We start from the raw sequence: 26306 nt of genomic DNA on the forward strand, positions 1-26306 counted from the left end.
GGTTCCTCGCTTCATTTCCAGCGCACAATGGCCACCAAAACCTCCGGATACCAATCCGTTGGACTATTGTGTCTGGAGTATTTTGGACAGCAAGGTTGGCACTAAAAAATGCCAAAGTGTCGATCACCTCAAGCAACCTCTTCGCCGGGAATGTGTCAAAATACGCAAAGCAACATTCGGGCAGCGTAGGACGGTTTCATTGACCATTTGAAGGCCATAATTCGTGCCATTTCGAAAAAATCTAAACTTATTTTAAATTTGATGCTATTTCCGACATGTTGTGCTTTCATTCAATAAAATTAAAAAAAAATTTAAATTATGGCGTTTGACTTTGTTGCAGTTTTTTTATCTCACCCTGTATATTATAAATTGAGTGCGTCAAGTTATTCAGGAATTGTGGATAAAGTTAATTTTAATTTCATAAATATATTTTATTTTAAACTTTATGATTTTGAGACATTTTAGTCCGCGCTCCATTTTTTTTAGCCATTTTCTATGGGTCAATTTGTTTATTAAGAAGAAATGATTTAAATTTAACAATGCTTTTGGTGCAAACTGTCAGTGAAATGACAATTGCCGTTCATTTTAAACAAAATTGGCAGAAGTGAATTATGTAGCCAGTTGTTTGAGAAGTGTTGAAATGTTTAGTTAATGCTCCAGAAATTATGTCATTCTCGAGGTAAGCATATTTTTCCGTTATTTATATTTAGTTTTCAAATTCATTAAATATAATGTATAAAAAATTAAAATATAATGTACAAAGATTTTTAAGATTTGCACCTTTAAATCTGAGAATAATCACGTTTCCATCATTATATATGATTTTTGCCATATTTTGTACGGAATTGTTTTAAAGTATGTATTTGAAGTGCACAATAGGTACCACCTTTTTTGGCCCACGCCATATGGACCTCTATATTTTGATTTTTTTAATTTCTCATTTTGATTTCTTAATAGTCACCACTTTTTTCGGCCCACAGATAACGGTACTTCCCGGTGTTCGGGAATTTGCCGCATTTTGAGTATTTTCAAACAAGTAAACAGGCGGCGGCGGAGTCGAACTTTGAATATCCTACCCCATTTGGAACGAGTTTGGCAAATTAAAAAAAAAAAAAATTAAATCCGTTAAAAATTTTGTTAAAATATTAAAAAATACCGAATATAGCCGTTATATTAGGTCTATACGATGACTTAAATCTGCATCATCAAAATACCGAATATCGGGAGGTACCGCTATATGGGGGCTATGCAAGGAGGTGGACCTACACAGACAATCTTCTGTCATAGGCTGTGGTATCTATTACGAACATCAAATACCAAATTTGAAAAAATTCCAGTGAAATGCCGCTAAAATCATCAAAGTATCGAATATCGGAAGGTACCGTTATACGAGGGCTATACCAAAACATGGACCTACATGGCCCATTTTCTATACCAAAAGTCCTGCAGTCATAGACATAGAATTTTATGCTGATTAAGAATATATATACTTTGTGGGGTCTAAAATGTATATTTCGAGGTGTTACAAACGGAATGACAAACCCTCCATACTATGGTGCAGGGTATAAAAAGCCCAATTCAAATAACACGGGAAAAGGTTTAGAAGTGGCTTATGATTTGTAATAATGCCATCCTAATTCTGCTTGCCTAGCCTAATCGACCCAACTACGATCATTTCACGTACACTCGCCCTTGGCTACATTTTGACTTAAAGAATACAAGTTCGTACGTTTCAAGAAACTCGAGGTGGAATAAATTCAAAGTGAAATTCTAAAACGAGAGTGAATAAATTGTTGCGGCTTTAAATTACTTGTTCTCATCGTTACAACATACATACATGCATTTGTAGGCATAAAACTTGCAAATGACCATCCATAACCACAATGTTACAATTAAGATCCACAGGCAAATACCATAGATTAAGGACTGGTCCCTGTTGCTGTTTCTCTATACCAACACTGTGTTCTCCCATCATTTAGGAACAACTTCTGAATACGTATGCATTCAAATGCATGCATGTATCTCCTCATACAACAAAAACAAAAAAAAAACTACAAGAAAACTTTACTGGACAACTTTATATCTTGTCCGCTGTTTTAGCCTGCATAATAGTTTTAGTTGTTGATAATACTTCGGGTAGAGAACTTCGGATTGTTTGTTGGTAGCAAAGTGCGTGTAAAGACAAAAATTGCAGTATCAAAATGCAAATAGCTTTGTGGTATTGGATGTGTGTCTCGTGTTTGCTGGGTCAAGCATATACCGATGGATTAACTGAAATGTTTCAATGGAAACAAATAGACTATTATAATCGTGGAACTAATCCGGCGATTTCCACCCAAATTCAGCAACAAGAGAACTTTACCAACCGGGGTAAATATCCATGTTTAATATTATCTAAGGATAAATTAATTTAATAAAAAACAAGAAAAAAAGCTGTAAGTTCGGCCGGGCCGGGGAACTTTAAATACTCTCCACCATTTGGATCGAATTTGGCAATTCTCAGAAAAAATAAAACCCGTTAAAAATTCTGTTCAAATCTTAAAAATACCGAATATAGGGACTATACGAAGACGTGGACCTGCACAGACAATTTTCTGTCATAGGCTGTAGTATCCATTTCGAACTTCGTTCGGAAGCTAGAGTGGTTTCCACAGATGGACAGAGGTATAGACGGAAAGACTATCGGACATTGCTAAATCGACATAGAATTGTATGCTGATCAAAAATATATGTACTTTGTGGTTTCGAGGTGTTTCAAACGGAATGACAACCTTAGAATGACAAGGATAGAAGTGTTAAGGTGAAAATACATAAATTGCTTTTTCCAATGGATTGAGTCAACGACTAGCTTCTTTGAAGAGGAACAAAAAATTTTTGGTTAACTTAGTTAGATTTCGGACCTAGACTCCTTTGTTATTTTCTAAAGAAGCCAGCCGATGACTTAAGCCAGCAAAAAAAGCGTTTTATGTATTCTCACCTTTAATATTCTCTTGCTGTCAAAGGTTTTCCACAAGGATTCCATGAAAAAAGAAGAGAATGCTGAATTATATTTCAGAAATGTTACATTTTGATGTTATATTTTGTCAAAATATAAATATTTTTTTGTATATTTTGAATTAAAAAGCTGAGTTTTGACGAGAATAGATTATCATACTGTATCACCTAAAGTAATTATCAGACGGAATGGATTTTACATATGTGCTGTCACTATTATTATTATGTGTATTTCTGTGTGTGTATCAAAATTACCATTTACATATGACTCAAAATTGTTGATATGAAACACTTGAATGCATGCATTGTACAATGGAGACGTTGAATTCAAACGCGTTCCACTTTACATGATGGGAAAAAACTGCAATAATAGGTGTGTCTGGTTACCCTAAAATTTGTAACAATTGTTACAAATTGTTACTGGAAGTCGTCTGTTAACCCAAAAGTTCTGCAAAAGAGAGCAGTTGGAGAGAGAAATTTTGACAGTTCTTTCAGTGAGAATTTGCAAATTCTTGCTGGAAAAATTTCTTCTTGCAATCACTTGCAACTCTTCTTCTTCTCATTCATCGACATTCAATCAGATGTTTTCTATTGTTTGTTTATTTATTTTTGTGCTTTCAATTTGAAAATTTTTTTTTGGAATTAGCAAGACTAATAGTTTTTGGAGAAAAACTTTACAAAATGTGAAAAACGTAAATGTTAATATGTAATAAGAAAATAAAAGACTATTTCCAACATTTTTATTCAAAAACTTGTAAAATTAGTATTGCTTCCTTTGTTTTAATTCTCCTTATGGGGGACAAATTGATTTGTTTTGATTTGATCAGCTGATTAGTTGCAAGCTTCTGCAGGAATACCGTCTGTTTACTTTTCGCATTTTCCTTGCATTTTCCTCTCAGAAAGAAGTTACTGGACAATTCCTGCAGGAAAAGTAACCAGACACACCTAATGTCAAACGCCATAATTTTCCTTTTTTTAATTTTATTGAATGAAAGTAAAAAATGTTGGAAATAGCATCACATTTTAGAATAAGTTTGGAATAATCGAATTGTGGCCTTCAAACGGCCAATGAAACCGTCACACGCTGCCCGAATGTTGCTCTGCGGTATTTTGGCCCATGCCCGTCGAAGCACTTGCTTGAGGCAATCGTGGTATTTTTTAGTACCAACTAAAGGCCTGCACAAGACGAATTGTATGAATTATGCTTTTTTCGACACACTGACTTTGTCTACTCAATCATGCGCTATGTATTTGATAGGCAATGACAACCAACAACATCCCCAATTTTGATTCATGTGTGCCATTGTCTAAGGTTCGATCGTGGCATGGCTGACTCGAATATTTGCATGGTGTTCTCCATAAATGCAGGGTGTCAACGATGACATCGAACCGTGTCATCGTCATTGAGAGAGTGTGTGTGTTACTTTCGACGGTGAGGATGTGTTTTTGTGTGCGCTGTAATTTTGAAGTAACAAACACCGCGTAAATATAAAATTGAGTTCAATAACAAAATGTGCATAGACATCAACAAATGAATAGAAAAAATGAAATATTTACTGAACAATCCCAATTTATTGTTGATTATCATAAAATGTTGGTCATAAAAAAGAGGTAAATATTGTTTGCCTATTTTCTATCTACATAAAGTGTTCTTTTAAAATTAAAGTTTGTGGGCAGAGATTTGACTATCATTCAATAACAGAATATGCACAGAATTGAACAATGGAGGTATATAGTGTTGTTACGTGAATTACAGTAGCACTCATTCTCATTTACACATCACTACCAGAGGCAAACATTTACGAAATTATAATCAAAATAAGAAATTTTTTCAGGAGATTATTGTTTTTTATAAGGATTAACATTTTAGATTGTTTCGTCAATAACCACGAAATGTGAAAATTTTGTGTGGACCAATTAGAAGTGCCTTTAATATTTTAGTATTCGCCAAGAAATTATTACAAAAAAAATATTCTTTCACATATCGGAAAAGCAGGTAGCGATTGCGCTTTGCCTTCATCACGCGTGTGTCTTTTTCGTTGGCAGTTGTTTCATAATTGTTGTTGTTTTTTTGATAGAACATTTTTGTATGACACACTATTCAACATTCCCTTTTATTGGTCATTACATGTTATGACGCTGGGTTTGAGTGTGACCGACATGACGAAACATCGAGCATTTGGTTGGATGTCACGTACTGTTATGCGTTTGATCAAACAGGGCACAACATGACGAGCGTTTTCTCTCCATGACATAAATAGAGAAAATTGTCACATTTGCAGCCCTTTAGTACCAACCTTGCTTTCCAAAATACTCCAGACACAATAGACCAACGGATTGGTGTCCGGAGATTTTGGTGGCCATTGTGCGTTGGAAATGAAGCGAGGGACCTCATTTTGTAACCATTCTTGGGGGGCGCGTGATGAGTGCGATGGTGCTGAGTCCTGTTGGAATGTCCAAGGTCTGCGGCCAAAATGTTTGCGTGCCCAAGGCTTTAAAACACCCTCGAGAATATATTCGCGATAATATTCGGCATTTATTCTGATACCACGGCCGGTTAATACGAGCGGAGAGCGACTATCGGCCCACACCATCACCATGGCCGGCGCTTGAGTTCTGGTGACCAACCGAAGGTGCACATTTTCAGCTAACCTCTTTGGCAAGTAAACACGATCATTTTGTTTGTTTATAAACTGCTGGACAACGAATGTTTTCTCCTTTCGGCCAAGCGAAGCAACTCTTTAGCACTTTTGAGTCTATTTTTATACCCTCCACCATACTATGGAGGGTATATTAATTTTGTCATTCCGTTTGTAACTCCTCGAAATACTCATGTCAGACCCAACAAAGTATATATATTCTTGATCAGCGTAAAATTCTAAGACGATTTAGTCATGTCTGTCTGTCTGTCAGTTGTAATCACGCTATCGTAAATGGGCCATGTAGGTCCAAGTTATCATATAGCCCCCGTATAACCGTACCTCCCGATATTCAGTATTTTGATGATTTTAGCGACATTATTCGCCGGAATTGTTTCAAATTTGGCATTTGAAGTTCGTAATGAATACTACAGCCCAAGACAGAAAATTATCTGTGCAGGTTCAAGTCTTCATATAGCCCCCATATACCGTACCCCCCGATATTCGGTATGTTGATGATTTTAGCGATATTGTTTACCGGGATTGTTTCAAATACGGCATGTGAAGTTCGTAATGGATGCTTCAACCCATGCCAGAAAATTGTCTGTGCAGGTCCACGTCTTCGTATAGCCCCCATATAACGGTACCCCCCATATACGGTATTTTAATGATTTTAGCTACATTATAAACTGATTTTTCTTCAAGTTTCGCATTTAAATATTGTAATAACTTATGACAAAAGTTGCCTATGTAGGCCCACGTCGTCGTATAAGCATTCGGCATTCTTAAGATATTAACAGAATTTTTAACGGATTTTATTTTTTGGAAATTGCCAAATTTGTACCAAATGGTGGAGGGTATTAAAAGCCCGGCCGACCTTACAGCTTTTTTACTTGTTTCTTACTGTTATAGTGGAAGTTCTTACAGTTTTTTGGAATTTCATTTTTCAATATTTGCCGAATGGAATATTGAGATACAGTGGTGGCCATATCATATGCAACTAAGATTCATCTACGTTAAAAGGCTATATAAATTTGTAAATTTCACAACGAAGTATATAAAGATGGGTTAATTATAGTCAATACGTTCTTACGATTTCAAATTATTATCAAAATGTGCAGCTTTTGTTTATATCTCTATGTTCACAGGTGTTTTGTTGACAAATATGAAATTTGGTGTGGTCAAAACATATGCAACTTTATATATTTGGTTTAAATAACGGCATTTTTACAATTTCCTTTGTTCTATTGTTCTTCTTATTATTAGCTAGAGACACTGCGTAAAGAGATTTAAAGCTACCTTCACATTTTTATTGCGTTGTTTTTTCACAAGGCTACAATAGAGTTTGGTCAAAAATGGCACGCGATAAATTTGGATTTGAGCTCAGACAACGAATTGTGACTGCGTATTCTTCTGGATTATCACAGAAATGTATTGCCGAGAAATATACCGTTCATAAAAGCTCCATATCGCGCATCATTAATAATTACAAAAAAAATTCACAAGTCTCTGTTATACACCGTGGTGGTCGAAGTCGAAAAACAAGCGATCGGACGGACAAATTAATAATCAGACACGTGAAAAAAGACCCATTTATATCTTCCTCTAAGATAGTGGAAAGATTTCAGTTGCCAGTTTCTGCTCGCACCATCCGTAGAAGACTTTTACAAGCCTCCCTCTGCGCAAGACGTCCTGCAAAAAAACCACTGATATCGAAGCGAAACCAGAAAAAGCGTTTGGAATTTGCTAAAGCTCATATAAATTGGACAGAGAGTAAATGGAGAACTATATTATTTAGTGATGAGTCCAAATTTAACATCATTGGTAGCGATGGCATGTGCTATGTAAGGCGACCAGAAGGAAAACGACTCGAAGCACGTTACTGTAAAAAAACGGTCAAGCATGGAGGGGGCAATATAATGGTGTGGGGTTGTTTTTCTGGTGCTGGAGTTGGCCCCCTACATAGAATTGTTGGTATTATGGATAGATTTATGTATAAAGACATATTGCAAAGGGTAATGCTCCCATTCGCAGAATATAATATGCCATTGCGGTGGGTCTTTCAACAGGACAACGACCCCAAACACGCTTCGAAGGTGGTCAAATCGTGGTTTGCCGATAATAGAGTTACGGTAATGGAATGGCCACCCCAATCCCAAGATTTAAACCCAATAGAGAACCTGTGGGAAATCGTAAACAAAAAAATTGATCGAGAAAATTGTACAAGTTTAGATGTTTTATTTTGCCGGCTGGAAGATGCCTGGAAATCAATCCCAAAAAGCGTCATTGACAATCTTATAGCGTCAATGCCTCGAAGATGTCAGGCTGTAATCGACAACAACGGATTTGCAACAAAATATTAACTTTATTTGCACTTTACTGAGCTCGATTTAATTAGTTGCATATGTTTTGGCCACTTCATAATAAGACTGAATATCTTTTTCTAATTTTTTTTTATAAATGAATTGAATATCTATGGAGTATATGTTTTTTTCTTAAACTACAAGCAATAAAAAATAATATTTAAAAAAATAATTGCATAATTTTGTTTTCAGAAAAATTTTTCACGGTTTTTGGTAAAGGTTAGATTTCAGTTGCATATGATATGGCCACCACTGTATGTTCAGCTCACGAGCCATTTTTCGGCCACTACGACGCGGGTTTCGATCAAGTAGCTTCTTTACATTTTGAACCATTTCTGAGTGTCAAATTCGATATGACATTTTGCGATTTAATACCATTTCTTGATATACAACAGGGAACAGAGTAATTGTGATTGCACTCATGGAACAATAATAGAATGTAGAATAGATCTGCCTACTAAATCTTCTTTTTTTGGAGTCTCTATTCTGTCAACATACATACACAGTTTGGTTATGTGTGTTATATTTTAAATAGCAAAGAAAATAATTTGGAACTATTTCAAATTCAACTGCAACATACATTCTTACTTTCGATGTGAATGGGCAGCAAACTGTACAATTTTGGGATAGACAATATTGTCCTTCCATCTTGGACTTATGGTAGAACTAAGAAGGTAAAGTTATGCAATCATATGTTTACTATAGCTAGGTTTCCAAATATGTCACCAATCCTCACCAGTTCCCATGTTTTTTGTCTGTGATATTCTCCCCAGGAGTTATTAAAAAAACTCCTATAACGAAAAACTTTTTTTACCTAAGTGACGAGATCGCAAGCTCAATGGAAGAGGAACCTATGAATTAAATATAACTAAAATTCTTTTTGAAAATTTTCTAAAGCCTGACTATTTTGCAACAACAATATGCATTTTTGGTGCCTCTGATCTGTCAAAACATTTACACAGTTTGTATATGTGTTATTTGAGTATAAGAAAATATTTTTAAATCGATTTAGTACCTATAGTTTTAAAAAATTTTTGGCATATCAATATTTGCGAGTGTTGATGCATCTACCTGTATTCTTCTATCATGGTGTGTAATTAACTGATGTATTTCACAACTTAAATATCGTCCATGTGTCACACGATATGTGCCAGTTCTACATATACCCGATCGCACAAATATTTTGTTTGGCCCAAGAACGAACCCCAATCCAATATATATCTTCGTGTAATATTAGGCCAAGTTGGATGGAATTTGTTGCATATTACCAAATTGAGCATAGAAATAAATGTGTCTAATTTGGTGGAAATCGGTTCAGATCTAGTTATAGGTTCCATATATATTCTTCATCCGGGTTTTTAAATTTCTCAGAAATATGTTTGCCAAATTTTATCGAGATCAGTTCAGATTTGGATATAGCTCCCATATATATCTTTACTCGATTTAAAGTTTATAGCGCACCAAATGATTATTATGAACCCGAATTGAATGAATTTTGGCACATAATACCGAATTTAGCCTGTAAGAAAGTGTATGAAATTTGGTGAACGTCGGTTAAGATACAGCTATAGGTCCCATATATATGTTCCATCCGATTTTGTATTTTAGACCCCCACACCTGTAAAACACTCTCCACAACAACGACATTTGGTATACACTATAGATTTGGATATAGCTCCCATATATATCTTCACACAATTTCACATTTATTGTGATATATAATATAAATTTGACAATGAAGGTATATCAAATGAAACAAGTAAAAAAGCAGTAAGTTCGGCCGGACCGAACTTTGAATGCCCTCCACCATTTGGGAAGAATTAGGAAATTTTCAAAAAAAAAAAAATAATAAATAAAATAAAATCTATTAAAAATGTTGTTAAAATCTTAAAAATATCGAATATCGGGGGGAGGGGTACCGTTATGTGGGGGCTATACGATATCGTGGGCCTATATATATATTACTCTTCCAGGGGATAAAGTACTCACAAAGAACTCCTTGTGTGGACGGACAGGGCTAAAATTATATTTATTTGGATATATTTATTTAATCTATTAGTCTATGAATAATTCCTTACAGACTATATATGTACATAAATAATAATTGTATAATTAAAATTAAAAATTTAAAAACATTATTATTTTTCTTTTTATAGTATTAAGACCCATTGTAAAATCAATAAAAGTTTAACGCATTTTAAATCTTTTGACATTCTTGTAAAAGGATCAGCATTTGCAAAGCTCATTCTGGATAATTGAATTGCTAGTGGAGTGGCGGGTAGTACGTTGAGGAACATTAAAATTAATGTTGTTAACAAGAAAACCAGCAGAAATATCACCCATAACCACGTTATAAAAGATGAGACATTTAGCATTCCTCTACGGCTTTCCAGAGTTGGCAGCTTGATCAGTGAGAGTCTATCACTGTATGGTGGAAGATTATCATATGAATAGTTCAAACTTTGTAGACAGAAAAGTAGAAATTGTTTTTGAACAGATTCGATTCGGTCGCTGTGTGTTTTATAAATAGGATCCCATATGACCGAAGAGTATTCCAAAATTGGCCGAACAATTGACATGTATAAATTTTTTGTAACTTAAACTCCTTACTCCAACGTTTCACGAAGCCGAGAACTGATTTTGCTTTGTTTAAAGAAACAGAAATATGAGAATTAAAGTTAGGTTTACATTCCAATACGACTCCAAGATCAAAGAATGTATCAACTTTTTCCAGAGAATAGTCACCGAGTGTGTAACAAGTATCCAATAATTTTTTTCTTATGAATCTCATAAGTTTGCATTTTGAATAATTAATGTCCATAATTAATACTGCACCACTTAACAAACGAATTCAAATCATTTTGAAGCAAATGGTTCCTACATGTCTCCGAAATGCTAAGAAATATTTTCACATCGTCGGCATACATTAAAATATTTGAAAATTTTATAGATGAAGGTAGATCATTTATAAATAAAGAAAATAGGAGTGGTCCTAGATGACTTCCTTGTGAGACTCCAGAAGAAACCATACTCTTCGAAATGGCATTTTTAAAACATACTTTTTCTGTTCTATTTCGTAGGTATGAGAAAAGCCAGTTGGAACTTCTGTTTGTAAATCCAATATTTTTAAGTTTTAATCGTAATAATTTATGATTAACTTTATCGAATGCTTTGGAATCAGAATTTTACGCTGATCAAGAATATTACACATTGTTGGGTCTAAAATTATTATTTCGATGAGTTACAAACGGAATGACGAACTTAATATACCCTCCATACCATGTATTGTGGAGGGTATAAAATAGTATGATTGCACGAAATTACCTTTGTAATTTGGCCATGGAAACTGCTTTACCTCCTTAAAAATACGACTATATTACAGATTTTTTTGGTGACTTATAATAAAATTTGATGAAAAATATTGTGCTTTTGCACTCATATTTTTAAAATGACGCTATGGCTTAAATGATTGCACAAATTCACGCAAAGTGCGGTTTTAACCCTAAAATGTGTTTCTTATTCTACAAATGTTTTCTTGGCTAATAATTTTGTGGAATATTTTGACTTGATAAGATCCATTTTAAAGGAATAATTAAAAAAAGGACCAACAAACCCCGTTGTTGACTCGCTTGAGGGATACAATTTTCGACCAAAATATTCCTCTATTTTTATCTGACGACGAGGAGGAAACTTAGCCCTCTAATTAAGTGACTTTTCGATGCAAACTTTGAAAACGCCGATTAACGTGTCTTCTTTTTTTAAATATTAAAAAAATATTAAAATATTAAAAAAAAAAAATACTATTAGTGATATTTATTATTATTTCTGTCGTTACCTATTTCATTTAAGAATCGAACCGCTGATAAATTATTGTACCATGGTGGCTGCATAATTTTCTGACGTAGGTCAGGGTGTGCCTAATCGCTTTTGTTCATGCATACGAGTTTTTTTTTGGAAAACATGCACTTGAGTCCATAAATATAGGAAAGGCAAAAAATCCCCAACGATGGGGAAAATGTTGCAAACATATACGTAGATTTTAAATAAATTTATATTTTCTCACAGCTTGTAAATAATTGTTCATGCATACGAGTTTTTTTTTTTTGGAAAACATGCACTTGAGTCCATAAATATAGGAAATGCAAAAAACCCCTACGATGGGGAAAATGTTGCAAACATATACGTAGATTTTAAATAAATTCATATTTTCTCACAGCTTGGAAATAATTATAAGTCAATATTGATTTTGAGATTTAGTTTTATTTGTTTCTTTTAAAGATGTTAGAACACGCTTATCAACAATCAGCCTCAGTATTTGTTCATCTAATCGTAAAGTTCATTTAGGGGTACAAATAGAATAAAGTATGTGTGTGCCATCTAGAGATGTCGATTGAGAAGAATATCAAGATCTCACGTATTTAAAAATCTCGTTTTGATTCAACAATAACCTAGAAGAAATTTTGTACTTGAAATAATATAACTTATAACTTGAAATATAATAGTGGGTACCTATGTATAATGCTGTCTAGCCCTCCATATGCATATGAGTTAAACATTTAATAAAATGTTTTATGATATAAATATGGTATGTTTTAAACATGTTCTTCATTATATTAGAGCTTTTATAAAAGTACTTGATAACGGATAAACCATTGTACCATTGAAAACAAGATAGGGCACATCCCAGGCCTATTTCAGGAAAGATTAAGAAGGTAAATTCATTTCAAATAAGCATTCCCATCTATAAATTTTCTGTAATTTATTTTGTCAAATTTTACTGCATAGCTCCCATCTCTGATTTGTGTATTCAACTAAATAGAAAACACGTTGTATCTTTGAATTGGGAACATGCAATGGAATTTTAAATAACCCTTTTGACAATGAGATGTTGTCACTTGTATAATTTTGAAAAAAAAAAAAGAAAAATGCAAACATATCATTTTACGACGATACCTTCTTATTTCTATCATAGTTATAAGGAATTGCTTTGATTGTTTGAACTAACATATATAATTTAAAAAGATAATTTATTTCATTTTAATTATTATTCTTGAACCTTGTTCAAAATAACCTTGAACCTTGTTCAAAATAATAATTATTCTTGCATCTTTTTTCCAAATAATAATTAAAATTATTAAATTAAAATTATTACTTTGAACAACGTTTGTTTATCCAAAAACGACAATGATGGTATTAAACATAATTACTTTGCGACAAGAACATTTTTATACCCTCCACCATAGTATGGAGGGTACATTAAGTTTGTCATTCCGTTTGCAACACCTCGAAATATACATTTTAGACCCCACAAAGTATATATATTCTTGATCAGCATAATATTCTATGTCGATTCTTCAATGTCCGTCCGTCTATCCGTCTGTGGAAATCACTCTATCTTCCGAACGAAATGAAGTAAGTTGATAAAAACTTACTCAAATGTGTATTATGTCTGCAGGACTTTTGGTATTGAAAATGAGCTATGTAGGTCCACGTCTTCGTATAGCCCCCATATAACTGTATCTTCCGATATTCGGTATTTTGATGATTTTAGCGACACTATTTACCGAAATTGTTTCAAATTAGGTATTTGAAGTTCGTAATGGATACTACAGCCTAAGACAGAAAATTAGCCATGTAGGTCCACGTCTTCGTATAGCACCCACATAACGGTACCTTCCGATATTCGGTATTTTGATGATTTTAGCGACATTATTTACCGAAATTGTTTCAAATTTTGTATTTGAAGTTCAAAATGGATACTACAGCATATGACAGGAGATTGTCTGCGCATGTCCACGCACGGTACAATGATATCAAGGTAGGGCTATGATACCATATGATTTAAATTTTTTTATTTTCTTGGCTTAATATGTCATTTTTATTTGTTTATGTATGTGTTTTCTTTTCAATAACAAAAAAATGTTCAGAAAACATTCAAAATCGGGTGTTTTCAAAATGTTTATTTCATCGTATACATCGACAAAATCTAGAGTTTTTGTAGCGAAATAATCCTTTAGAGATATATAGTACATGATTTTGAAAAGAAGTGTTGACCTTTCATTCAGTTATCGCGGTTTTCAATTATTTATTCAAAATAAATGCAACAAGTTGTTTGATTTTTTATTGTTTTGATACTAATTCTGACATTACAAGCCAAACAGGTAGACCTCTATACTTGCAATTTTTTCAAAGTTGGCCTACCTTCTCTTCATTGTACCATGGGTCCACGTATGGTACCTCCCTATATTCGGTATTTTATTTATTTTAGCTACATTATAAACAGATTTTTTTCAAGTTTAGCATTTGAATATTATAATAGCTTATGACAAAAATTGCCTATGCAGGTCCACGTCGTCGTATAGACCCTAATATACGGCTACAATCCGTATTTTTAAGATTTTAACAGAATTTTAAATGCATTTTATTTTTTGAAAATTGACAAATTTGTACCAAATGGTGGAGGGTATTCAACTTTACTTTTACATCTTTTTTACTTGTTTTTAATATAAAAGTATGTGGATTCAAAACATATTCCACTTTAAACTACAAATACCAGTAAGATCGGTTGGCGAATGCGGTAAAGTTTTCGAGTAGGATTGTCAAAATACACAATATCGTTGGTTACCGTAATACCAATTGTTAGCCATCGACATGGCATTTTATTTTGATCATGAATATATATACTTTATGGGGTCTACTACATGTTAACATACGAGATCTCTAACCTGATAAACACAGATAATTGACCAATCAAAAAAATTTTATGTATATTTTATGTTATGAGAATGTCAATGAACTGTCATATCAATTTTGGAATTGAAAATTTTAAATGGAAAATTATTGACATTTGTTAAAAATTTTTAAAAAAAGCATACCATAACAACCTTCGATTAGTGTCGTATAAGAAAACTTATAAAAATCGATTAAAAAAAAAAATATTATAATATTTGACATATCATGTTTTATGTATTCAACAATTATTTATGATTGATTATCAGGTTTAACCCGGGTAGAGATTTTATATGTAAACATTGTTTAAAGCGTTGTATTAATATTGTATTTAAACGCGCTGTAACATTTTTATTTATATTATTTTAAAATTTTTGAAATTCCAGACATTTTTCACTCGACTACAAATCTAGTTTTGTAAACATCGAAATCGACAGCTCTATTTAAAAAGGTAGCCACATACATATATATGTGTGTTTGTCGTTATGGAGTGTGTGTGTGTGTTTGTGTTCGATTATTTATTAATCCATGTGTATCTTTTCAATAATGCTCATCTCACTTGTCAATTTGATTCCCATCACTGAATATAGATTTTGTTTTGAATATTTAGTTAATATTCATCGCTTGCCCAGACAATACTGAGAATTTGTTGTCGTTTTTAATAACAAAATCTGACGGTCGGCCAACGATCTCAATTTCATTTTCAATATGAAGTGCTATTCGGTGGTACTGTGGTTTGTAATTATCTATTGTTTGTGGTCACACGTTAAGGCTGATGGGTTAATGGAGGTGTTCAAGTGGAAGCAAATTGACTTTTACAATCGGGGAAGTAATCCTCAGCTATTGTCTGCAACAACGAAACCGCCATCAAATTACCGAAATCCAGGTAACTAGCTTTAATGCAAATAGATTTGGTTAAAAATTGATTTGTGATTAATTTTCAATATTGGAGTTAGATGTCTCTTATGCCATAATTATTGCAGTCATTGTTGTTTTTCTCTAATATATATTATAATATTTTAAGCAGTTTTATTTAAGTTATTTGAGTTATGTTATTGTTTTACTAATTTACAGAGAATTCTAACTTGGGCGACAAATTTAAAATGCGTACACTTAGAAAATGTCCCTTTTCAAACTATTTGTCTCAGGCATAGTATGATACAATAATTACTAAGTAGGTTATATTTATCAAATGCGGAAAAAGCAGCTCTGAAGTTTGAGTCTTGTAACTTCTAATAACAAATGCAACAACAAAGTACGGCTGAGTTTTTATTCCAAAACGCAATAATTTATTTTTCCCAAAGGCTGTAAGTTTTAATTTCGACAGAATTGGAAATTTTTCGAAATTAATTTTGAATATTATTGTCAATAATTAAGGTAATATTGACACAATTGACGTTGAAAAATAATTGTTTATTCACAGTGGTGACCTTCGGTATTGGTATTGTTGAGGAAACATTTTCGACTTTAAAATAAATCCGGTCGTGAGAATATCCATTTTTGTATGGTAAATCTAGTTGATTTTTGTATGGTAAATCTAGTTGCATCTCAGGGTGAGATATAAACAAGTAAAAAAGTATGGGGGCTATACGATATCGTGGACCTTTATAGATAATTCTGTGCTGAGGTATAAAGTACCCACTTGGAATTCCTTGTGTGGATTTTCAGACAATTCCGTTGAAAAATATGGGTAAAGTTATCAAAATACCGAATATAGGGGGGTACAGTTATATGGGGGATATACGATATCGTGGACCTAGATAGATAATTCTGTACTGAGGTATAAAGTACCCACTTGGAATTCCTTGTGTTGAAAAATGTGGGTAAAGTTATCAAAATACCGAATATCGGGTGTACCGTTATATGGGGGATATACGATATCGTGGACCTATATAGATAATTCTCTGCCGAGGTATAAAGTACCCACAAGGAACTCCTTGTGTGAATTTTCAGACAATTCCGTTGAAAAATGTGGGTAAAGTTATCAAAATACCGAATATCGGGGGTACCGTTATATGGGGGATATACGATATCGTGGACCTATATAGACAATTCTCTCTCAGGGGATAAAGTATTCACAAGGAACTACTTGTGGGAATTTTCAGACAATTCCATTGAGGAGGAGGTTACCGTTATATGGGGGCTATACGATATAGTGGACCGATATAGCCCATCTACGAACTTGACCTGCCTGCAGACAAAAGAGAGATCTGTGCAAAATTTTAGCTTCCTATCTTAATTTGTTTAGACTGTAGCGTGATTACAACAGACGTACAGACGGACGGACTAAATCGTCTTAGAATTTTACGCTGATCAAGAATATATATACTTTGTTGGGTCTAAAATGATTATTTCGAAGAGTTACAAACGGAATGACGAACTTAATATACCCTCCATACTATGTATGGTGGAGGGTATAAAAACTGCAACAAAGTCAAACGCCATAATTTGTACACTTTTTTTTAAATTTTATTGAATGAAAGCAAAAAATGTCGGAAATAGTATCAAATTTTAGAATAAGTTCAGATTTGTTCGAATTGGTCATCTTTGGCACGAATTATGGCCTTCAATCGGCCAATGAAACCGTCACACACTGCCCGAATGTTGCTCTGCGGTATTTTGGCTCATTCCCGACGAGGCGCTTGCTTGAGGTGATCGACAGTTTGGTATTTGTTAGTGTCAACCTTGCTTTCCAAAATACTCCAGACACAATAGACCAACGGATTGGTATCCGTAGATTTTGGTGGTCAATGTGCGCGGTAAATGAAGCGAGGAACCTCATTTTGTAACCATTCTTGGGTGGCGCGTGCTGAGTGTGATGGTGCTGAGTCCTGTTGAAACCCGAGCTCATTTTTCAATATTTGCTGAACATACCGCAATATTCCGCTATTTCATTTCTGCTGATGTTGCTGTTTCCTTCCGTCCACTTCCTTGACGTCGGGCTACGCTACCAGTATCACGGTAACGAGAAATGGTACGAGATACAAAAGATTTATTCACATTTAAATGCTGAAGTAGGAACTTTTAAACCACTTGTGGTTTTCCAGCCAAATATTAAGAAATCACGCCTGAATTCCATCACGAATAACTTTCTTTCTGGGAAATTCTCACCAAAGTTCTTTCGTACGCTTGTCACTTAAATATTTTTAACAGCTGTCGGACGAGTGGCTTAGAAATAGATTCTACCGTGGTACAATGAAATCAAGATAGGTCACTGCTACCAATCGATTTAAATTTTTTCATTTGCCTGGTTTAACATGTCGAATTAATATGTGCATGTATTGGTCTGTTCCAGAACTGCTATGGTAGAAGAATACATGCAGATGCATCAACATTTGGGAACATTGATATGTTGAAAGATATAAAATGAGTTTTTTTTTTAAATATAAATAGATTTTAATATCTTTTCTTATACGACGTCATTCGGAAGTTATTATAGATCTCGTTTTTCAAATTTTTTTACAAAATTAAATAATTTTTCATCTAAAATTTTCAATTCCAACAGTTCATTGTCCCAGCAGTTGTGTCGATGCGTCTACCTATATTCTTTTACCATGAGAACTGCAAGAATGTAAAAGTTTTTACTACGATAACCGATTTTCCTTCTATAATATGGAAAATTTTGAATAACTAGTTTGTTCTTGTAGGTTCTGGAACAAGAAATTATTAAAATTCAGTGGTAATCATGGCACAATAACAGAAGGTACAACAAAGCTATCCCCAAATACATTTTTTTTTCTTTTGTTGCCCTTATTCTATCAAATCATATACACATTTTGTGTATGTGCGTGTATTGTTTTGAATAAAAAATACAAATTATTTCAAATTTGGTTTCAAAAGTTTCGGCGTAAATTGGTGACAAATTGTACAATTTTTGTGATAAAACTGTATTGTCCTACAATTTCAGATTCCATCTTGTGTAGCAACCCCGTAATTCCATTCTTGTTTCGCGAGTTTTTCCCAATATAAGAATTAAAAAAATTAAAAATAAACAAAACCAACTGCTGCATATTTAAAAGTCTATATGACACCATAAGACTCCAGCACAGAGTTGCATTTTTCTAGTTTCATTGAAGTTGAAAAACCTTTCTTATTGAGCCATGGTATGGACAAAGTTTACACTTTTTGTAGTGAAATAAATCTTTAGAGAAATATAGAACAAATGTTATCCTTTCATTTATTTTCTGCACTTTTTTTTTTGTTTATTTATTCAAAATCAATACAACAATAGTCCTTGTTTATTTGGTAATAAAAAACTTCTTGAATTAGTTTTGATAGTAATTCTGTCTTATAATACATACACACAGGCCTCTTTTCTTGCAAATTATTCAACTTATTTTACCTTGGCTTTATTGTACCATGGATATTACCATGGCTCAGAAAGACTCAACTTCAAGGAAACTAGGAAAATTAAACTCTGTACTGGAGTCTAATTATGTCAAATAGACTTTTTAATTGGTTTTGTTTATTAACATTTTTCACAAAAATATTATATTGCGGAGAATTCACAAATCTTGAATGGAATATTTGGTTTCTCAACAAAGTTGAGTCCAAGATAGAAGGGCAAGATTGCTTTATCCCAAAATTATACATTTTGTTGTCCCTTAACGTGGGAAATAGCCATTTCTCTTGTCTCAAAATTTGAAATCATTTCAAATTATTTCCTTTGTTATTCAAAACCATTTACACACATATACGAACCTTGTATATGTTTTGACAGAATAGGTGCACCAAAAGAAAAAAAATATTTATGGGGTAGCTTTGATCTGCCTTCTCTAATTGCGGCATGGATTCTACCACGGTACAATGATATCAAGGTAGGGCTATGATAACATATGATTTAAATTTTTTTTTATTTTCTTGGCTTAATATGTCATTTTTATTTGTTTATGTATGTGTTTTCTTTTCAATAACAAAAAAAATTGTTTAGAAAATATTCAAATTCGGGTGTTTTCAAAATGTTTATTTCAACGTATTCATCGACAAAATCTAGAGTTTTTGTAGCGAAATAATCCTTTAGAGATATATAGTACACGATTTTGAAAAGAAGTGTTGACCTTTCATTCAGTTATCGCGGTTTCCAATTATTTATTTGAAATAAATGCAACAAGTTGTTTGATTTTTTTATTATTTTGATACTAATTCTGGCATTACAAGCCAAACAGGTAGACCTCTATGCTTGCAATTTTTTCAAAGTTGGTCTACCTTCTCTTCATTGTACCATGGATTCTACCATCTACTATCGATTTTTAGTAAAATAGCACAAATTAAAATTGTACCTTTACCGATATAGTAACCTAATTGTGTACAAATGTCAGTATACACATGCGTGTGTAAATAATATAATAATTGTTCCATTTAATTAATTTTACAAAGCGATATGTCACTTGTCTGGCGTAATTATTTACATTTTAAAATTATTTGAAAATGATAGATTACTTCCAATGTGAAGAGTTGCCATTACCGATTTGGGGATAGGGTTACTTTGTTAAACATGCCGTGTGCATGTAATTCACTGCATCTATTAAACCTAGAGAGATAACCTTCAATACTGTAAGGTCATTCTAATGAACATGTTTTAATAAAACGCATTGTTTAATTTGATAATCCCATTGATTATACCTCAAATAAATTGTATATCTTCGTAATCCATGTAATTTAATATTAGATTATAGCCATTTAGATTATAGCCGTATGCGATTATTGAAAGGCAATATAATTATTACAGGTATCAGGAAACCCCAGCTGATTTGTGATTTAATTCCATTTCTTGATATACAATAGGTATGCCTTTTGTATACCCTCCACCATAGTATGGAGGGTATATTAAGTTTATTAAGTCATTCCGTTTGCAACACCTCGAAAACCTCCGTCCGTCTGTTCGTCGGTCGAAATCACTCTAGCTTCCGAACGAAATGAAGTAGGTTGATAAAATTGAAGTTCGAAATGGATACTACCGCCTAAGATAGAAAATTTTCTGTCCAGGTCCACGTCTTCGTATAGCCCTCATATAACGGTACCCCCGATATTCGGTACTTTGATGATTTTAGCGACATTATTCACTGGAATTGTTTCAATATCGGTATTTAGAGTTCGTAATGGGAACTACAGTCTGTGACAGAAAATTGTCTATGCAGGTCCGGGTCTTCGTATAGGCCCCATATATTAGTACCTCCCTATATTCGGTATTTTGATGATTTTAGGTACAATGCTCACCGAACTGGTTTGAGATGACGTATTTGAAGTTCGTAATGGATGCTACAGCCTGTAACAGAACATTTGCTATGCAGGTCTAGGTCTTCGTATAGCTCCGATATAACGGTACCTCCGTTGATGATTTTATCTACATTATTCACCGTTTATTTTAAGTTTCGAATTTAAATATGGTAATGGCTTATGACAAACAATGCCAATGTAGGCTCACGTAGAATAGACCACAATATGTATTTATGATTTTAACAAAATGTTTAACGGATTTTATTTTTGGAAAATTTCTAAATTTCTTCCAAATGGTTCAAGTGGATGGCATTCAAAGTTCGTCCCGGCCGAACTTACTGCCTTTAAATGGGTTTGATATGATATTTTACTGCAGGACAATAAAACTAATTTTCCCACGATCCCCTAGCGATTGCTTGAAGCGATGAGAGATTTGGACCTACAGCTAAGAACTATACATTCTGGGGAATGATGTGAAAGCATTAACATTAAATATTTTAAGAACCATTCTTCTGTTATTCTTAAATTGAATATGGTTGTTGTTACGTTTGTTTTACATTATATATATAAATATAAATATATATATATATATATATATATATATATATATATATATATATATATATATATATATATATATATATATATATATATATATATATATATATATATATTTTTTTTTTTTTTTTTTTTTTTGAAAGTGGGATGACTTTACCTTCTTAATTCTATCATGGAATGTGTTTTTTGTGTATAACCGACAAGAATCGTTCAAATAAAATAAATGCTTACAACTTTGGTAACCATAGTATGGATGGTATATTCACTTTGTCATTCCGTTTGTAACATCCCAAATATTCGTCGTAGACCCCATAATGTATATATATTCATAATCAGCATAAAATTCTAAGTCGATTTAACGATGTCCGCCTGTCTGTTGAAATCACGATACAGTCCACATTATTTGACTTAGAGTGTCAAAATTTAGCAGAATAATTTGTATTGTATCTAGGATGGTTGGTATTGAAAATGAGATATATCGGTTTTGGTATAGTCCCCATATAACGGTACCTCCCGATATTCGGTATTTTGACGATTTTTGCTACACTTTTTCACGGATTTGTCTGAAAATTGGTATTTCTAGGTCATAATGGGTCCTTGTTCGTGTGGAGAAACATTGTATGTATAGGCCGATGTTTTGGTATAGCCCCCACATAACGGTATCTACCGATAATCGGCATTTTGATGATTTTTGCCCCATATTTCATGGATTTGTCTAAAATTTTGTATTTGTTGGTCATAATAGGTTCCATCTCCGGGGGCGAAACATTGCATGTTTAGGTTCACGTTTTGGTATTGCCCCCGTATAACGGTACCTCCCGATATTCGGTATTTTGATGATTTTTACCATATTTTTTTCACGGATTTGTCTAAGAATTGTTATTTGTAAGTCATAATGGGTCCTAGTTCGTGTGGCGAAACATTTTATGTATAGGTCCACGCTTTAGTATAGCCCCATATAACGGTATCTCCCGATATTCGGTATTTTGATGGTTTTAGTCACATTTTTTTGGTCATTATATGTTCTAGCTCCGTTGAAGAAACATTTTTAGGTCCACGTTTTTGTATATCCCTATATAGCGGTAAAAAATTGTATTTGTGGATCATAATTGGTTCTAATGTTTTCAATACCCTAAGGTGGAGGGTACTAAAAGTTCGGCCCGGCCGTTTTTTTACTTGTTTATTTTACCGACATTTGTCGGTATCTCGAAATATGAATAAAGGAATTCACACAAGAGGAATATATACTTTTTATAAGATTTTAACCAAAACCATTCTTGATAACTCTTCAATTTTTCAATATTATTTCAGAAGGTAAAAAGTTACATCCAAGGAATGCCTTCAAAAATAAAATACAAGCAATTTCCCATTATTTTTTTTTAGGTATAATTTACTTTCCCGGTCAATATCACGGTGTCAGAAGCCGCCGTCAATCTGGTACCGAAAGGGAGGAACATTCATACATACCCTATAATAATGTTCCCATGGGCGTGACACACTACAAAGGGCGTCTTTTTGTCACAATGCCACGTAGAAGAGTGGGAATACCTTCTACTTTAAATTACATTGACATGAATGCAGATGAAAGCATGAAAAGTCCAAAATTAAAGGCATATCCAGATTTTGAAACAAATCAATTTGTGGTATGATTTCGTTGTTAAAAATATTTTAATTCTTTGCTCTAACACATATTATGTTTTTTTTTTTTTGGCAGGGTAATTCTGGTAATTTAGTTTCGGTGTATCGTACCACAGTTGATTCCTGTGGCCGTTTTTGGTTCATTGACACTGGCATGTTGGAATACCCAAGTGAGTGAATTAGAGAACAATTTTTTCCTAAGTAATCCTAATGGGTTCACTTTTCAGATAATCGCATGCAAATACAGAAACCATCGATTTGGATAATGGACTTGAAGACTGATCGTGTTATTCGTCGATTCGAAATTCCAGAATCTATAGTAACAGAAGGTCGTGGTCTTGCCAGTATAACCGTTGATACTGACAAAGGTTGCGATAAGACCTTTGCCTATGTACCAGATTTGGTAAACAGTCAGCTATATGTCTATAGGTAAGGATTTTAGTTACATTGTTTTTTACATCTGCAGCTTTATGGCAGGTAAGATTTAAACGGTAACATCATACTAACACATGTTTGTGTTTTTTACACAATTATATACAGGGTGAGATAAAAAACTGCAACCAACTTCAGACTGCTGTCATTTCTAAGCCACTCGTCCGACAGCTGGTAGCGTAACATCAGCAGAAAGTGAAGAAGCGACTTGATCGAAATTCGAGTCGCAGTGGCCGAAAAGTGATCTGAACATATTGCAATATTCCATTCGGCAAATATTGAAAAATGAGCTAGGGGTAAAGCCATTGAAATTCCAAAAAGTGCAAGAACTTACACCGCAACAGAAAGAAAATGGACTCAAAAGATCTAAAGAGTTGTTTCGCTTGGCCAAAAGTGGTGAACTGCCGAATTTGGGTTTCTCCGATGAGAAAACATTCGTTGTCCAGCAGTTTGTAAACAAACAAAATAATCGTGTTTACTTGCCAAAGAGGTCAGCTGAAAATGTGCACCTTCGGTGGGCCACCAGAACTCAAGCGCCGGCCATGATGATGGTGTGGCATCAGAATAAATGCCGTGGCATCAGAATAAATGCCGAATATCATTGCGAAAATATTTTGGAGGTAGTATTAAAGCCTTGGGCACGTAAAACTTTTGGCCGCAGACCTTGGACACTCCAACAGGACTCGGCACCATCGCACTCAGCACGCGCCACCCAAGAATAGTTACAAGTTTCTCGCTTCATTTCCAGCGCACAATGGCCATCAAAATCTCCGGATACCAATCCGTTGGACTATTGTGTCTGGAGTATTTTAGAAGGCAAATTTGTCACCAAAAAATACCAAAGTGTCGATCACCTCAAGCAAGGTTTTCGCCGTTAATGGGCCAAAATATTCGGACAACGTGTGACGGTTTCATTGGTCGTTTGAAGGCAATAATTCGTGTCAAAGGTGACAAGTACGAACAAATCTAAACTTATTCTAAAATTTTATTCAATAAAATTAAAAAAAAGGTAAAAATTATGACGTTTGACTTTGTTGCAGTTTTTTACCTCACCCTGTACTGTTAAGGTTAACCCATACAAAGATTTATAAGTAAATGCTTTATAATATGTGTTATTTGTAATTATTTGCATAGCAATCATGGTACATTGAAGACAAAGAAGGCTAAGTTGGAAAATTTGCATGTAAAGTGGCCTACCTGTATGGATTGGAAAGTCAGAATAATTATCAAAACAAATGCAACAAGCTGTTTATTATCACATAAACAAAACAACTTGTTTCATTGATTTTTAGCAAACAAACACGAAAATTGAGTGATGGTTTGAAATTTATTTTCAAAATCATGATCTTTTTTATCTAAAGATTTATTTCACTACAAAAATTGAGAACTTTTCTAATAAATTTTTATATAATAGAACACACACTTGCACAAAATATTTTTACATACAGCCAGGCAAAATTAAAATCGATTTGTTGTAGGGTACTCATTATACCACGATAGCAATCTTATAAAATATTTTTAAAGCAATTTTAGACGCGTAAATACATTGTTTCTAATTCAATGTTTTTTTGTATTTTTTCAGTTACGAGAAAAATGAAATGTGGAGTTTCCAACACAACTATTTCAACTTCGACCCGATAGCTGGCGACTTAAACATCGGTGGTCAAGTTTTCAGTTGGGATGATGGTATATTTTCCGTTGCTCTGGCACCTAAAAATGATGATGGTTCTCGCAATGTGTTATTCCATGCAATGGCCAGTTACAATGAATTCGTCGTTTCCAATGAAGTTTTACAGAATTCTCCCCGCCCGGAGAGTAATAGAGAATTTCGTCTATTAGGCAGCAGAGGTGCTGGGCGACAATCAACCATGCATGAATATGATCCACGAACCGGAGTTGTATTTTATGCTGAAATTCAACGCAATGGAGTTGGTTGTTGGAATACTCAAAAGCCTTTTAATCCTTCAAACCATGGAACAGTGGCTCAAGATGAACAGCGCATGATTTATCCTAGCGATTTGACGGTTTGTAGTTGTTATTCCAAATAACATGGAACTAAATTATTAAAAATGTTAAATTATTTCAGATTGACGAGGATGGAACAATGTGGGTCATGACCAATTCAATGCCAATTTTTATTTATTCTACATTGGATCCAAACGTTTACAATTTCCGAGTTTGGAAGCAAAGTACCGAGGTTGCAATTCGTAATACTGTCTGTGCCTAGGGCTTTCTAGATTTTTTAAGGAATAAGTGCAGGGCTTTCAGCCATTCTAGAAAGAGTAAAAAGCACATATTGATAAATATACAACTCTTATTAATTTTAAAAATTATTCTTTTAAGTAATTTTTTATTTTGTTTGACTTTGAAGAGTAAAGAATATAGGTCGTGTGTACTGTACAAGTACCATGCTACATTAATTGCAAGGTAGGGCAGGATGATTAAATTTGAAAAACACAACCCTGAATTCAGAGTCTTGTAACTTCAAATTTACCAATAACAAATACAACAAGTTTTTTTTTATTTGACACTCGTCTCATAATATTTAAATTTTGGAGTCTCCCCAAAGCTGTAAATATTAATTTAAATTTCAATAGAATTTGAAATTTTTTCTTAATTATTTTGTTTATTATTCAAAGCAATATGTACACATCCAAAACTGTACACATGTTATGACGTTACAAGACTACCAAAAGAAAAAACTGTAAAGAAAGTCCTAAAGTCGGGCGGGGCTGAC

General features: G+C 33.6%; 1 protein-coding gene across 2 annotated transcripts; it reads left to right on the top strand.

The window, feature by feature from the left end:
* Positions 1-2113: 2113 nt before the first annotated feature.
* Positions 2114-25902, top strand: LOC101889119 (L-dopachrome tautomerase yellow-f2). Of its 2 annotated transcripts, none has more exons than XM_059126650.1 (6): positions 2114-2370; positions 22883-23142; positions 23214-23307; positions 23365-23566; positions 25152-25593; positions 25656-25902. In XM_059126650.1, exons 1-6 carry the CDS (start codon positions 2202-2204, stop codon positions 25794-25796), a joined length of 1308 nt encoding a protein of 435 aa, XP_058982633.1. In that variant the 5' UTR covers positions 2114-2201; the 3' UTR covers positions 25797-25902. The 2 variants fall into 2 exon arrangements, with proteins under 2 accessions (XP_058982633.1, XP_005181110.1); XM_005181053.4 differs by lacking the exon at positions 2114-2370 and adding an exon at positions 15313-15611.
* The last annotated feature ends 404 nt before the right edge of the window (positions 25903-26306 follow it).

This window comes from Musca domestica, unplaced genomic scaffold (genome assembly GCF_030504385.1).
Source record: "Musca domestica strain aabys unplaced genomic scaffold, Musca_domestica.polishedcontigs.V.1.1 4, whole genome shotgun sequence".
NCBI classification, from domain to species: Eukaryota; Metazoa; Arthropoda; class Insecta; order Diptera; family Muscidae; genus Musca; species Musca domestica.

What these genes read in the sequence shown, in the direction of transcription:
- LOC101889119 (XM_005181053.4), top strand. Translation starts at nt 15,434, where the DNA reads ATGAAGTGCTATTCGGTGGTACTGTGGTTTGTAATTATCTATTGTTTG. An exon ending in TGGCATGTTGGAATACCCAA is followed by an intron (nt 23,308 to 23,364) that starts GTGAGTGAATTA and finishes TTCACTTTTCAG; the next exon opens with ATAATCGCATGCAAATACAG. An exon ending in AGTCAGCTATATGTCTATAG is followed by an intron (nt 23,567 to 25,151) that starts GTAAGGATTTTA and finishes GTATTTTTTCAG; the next exon opens with TTACGAGAAAAATGAAATGT.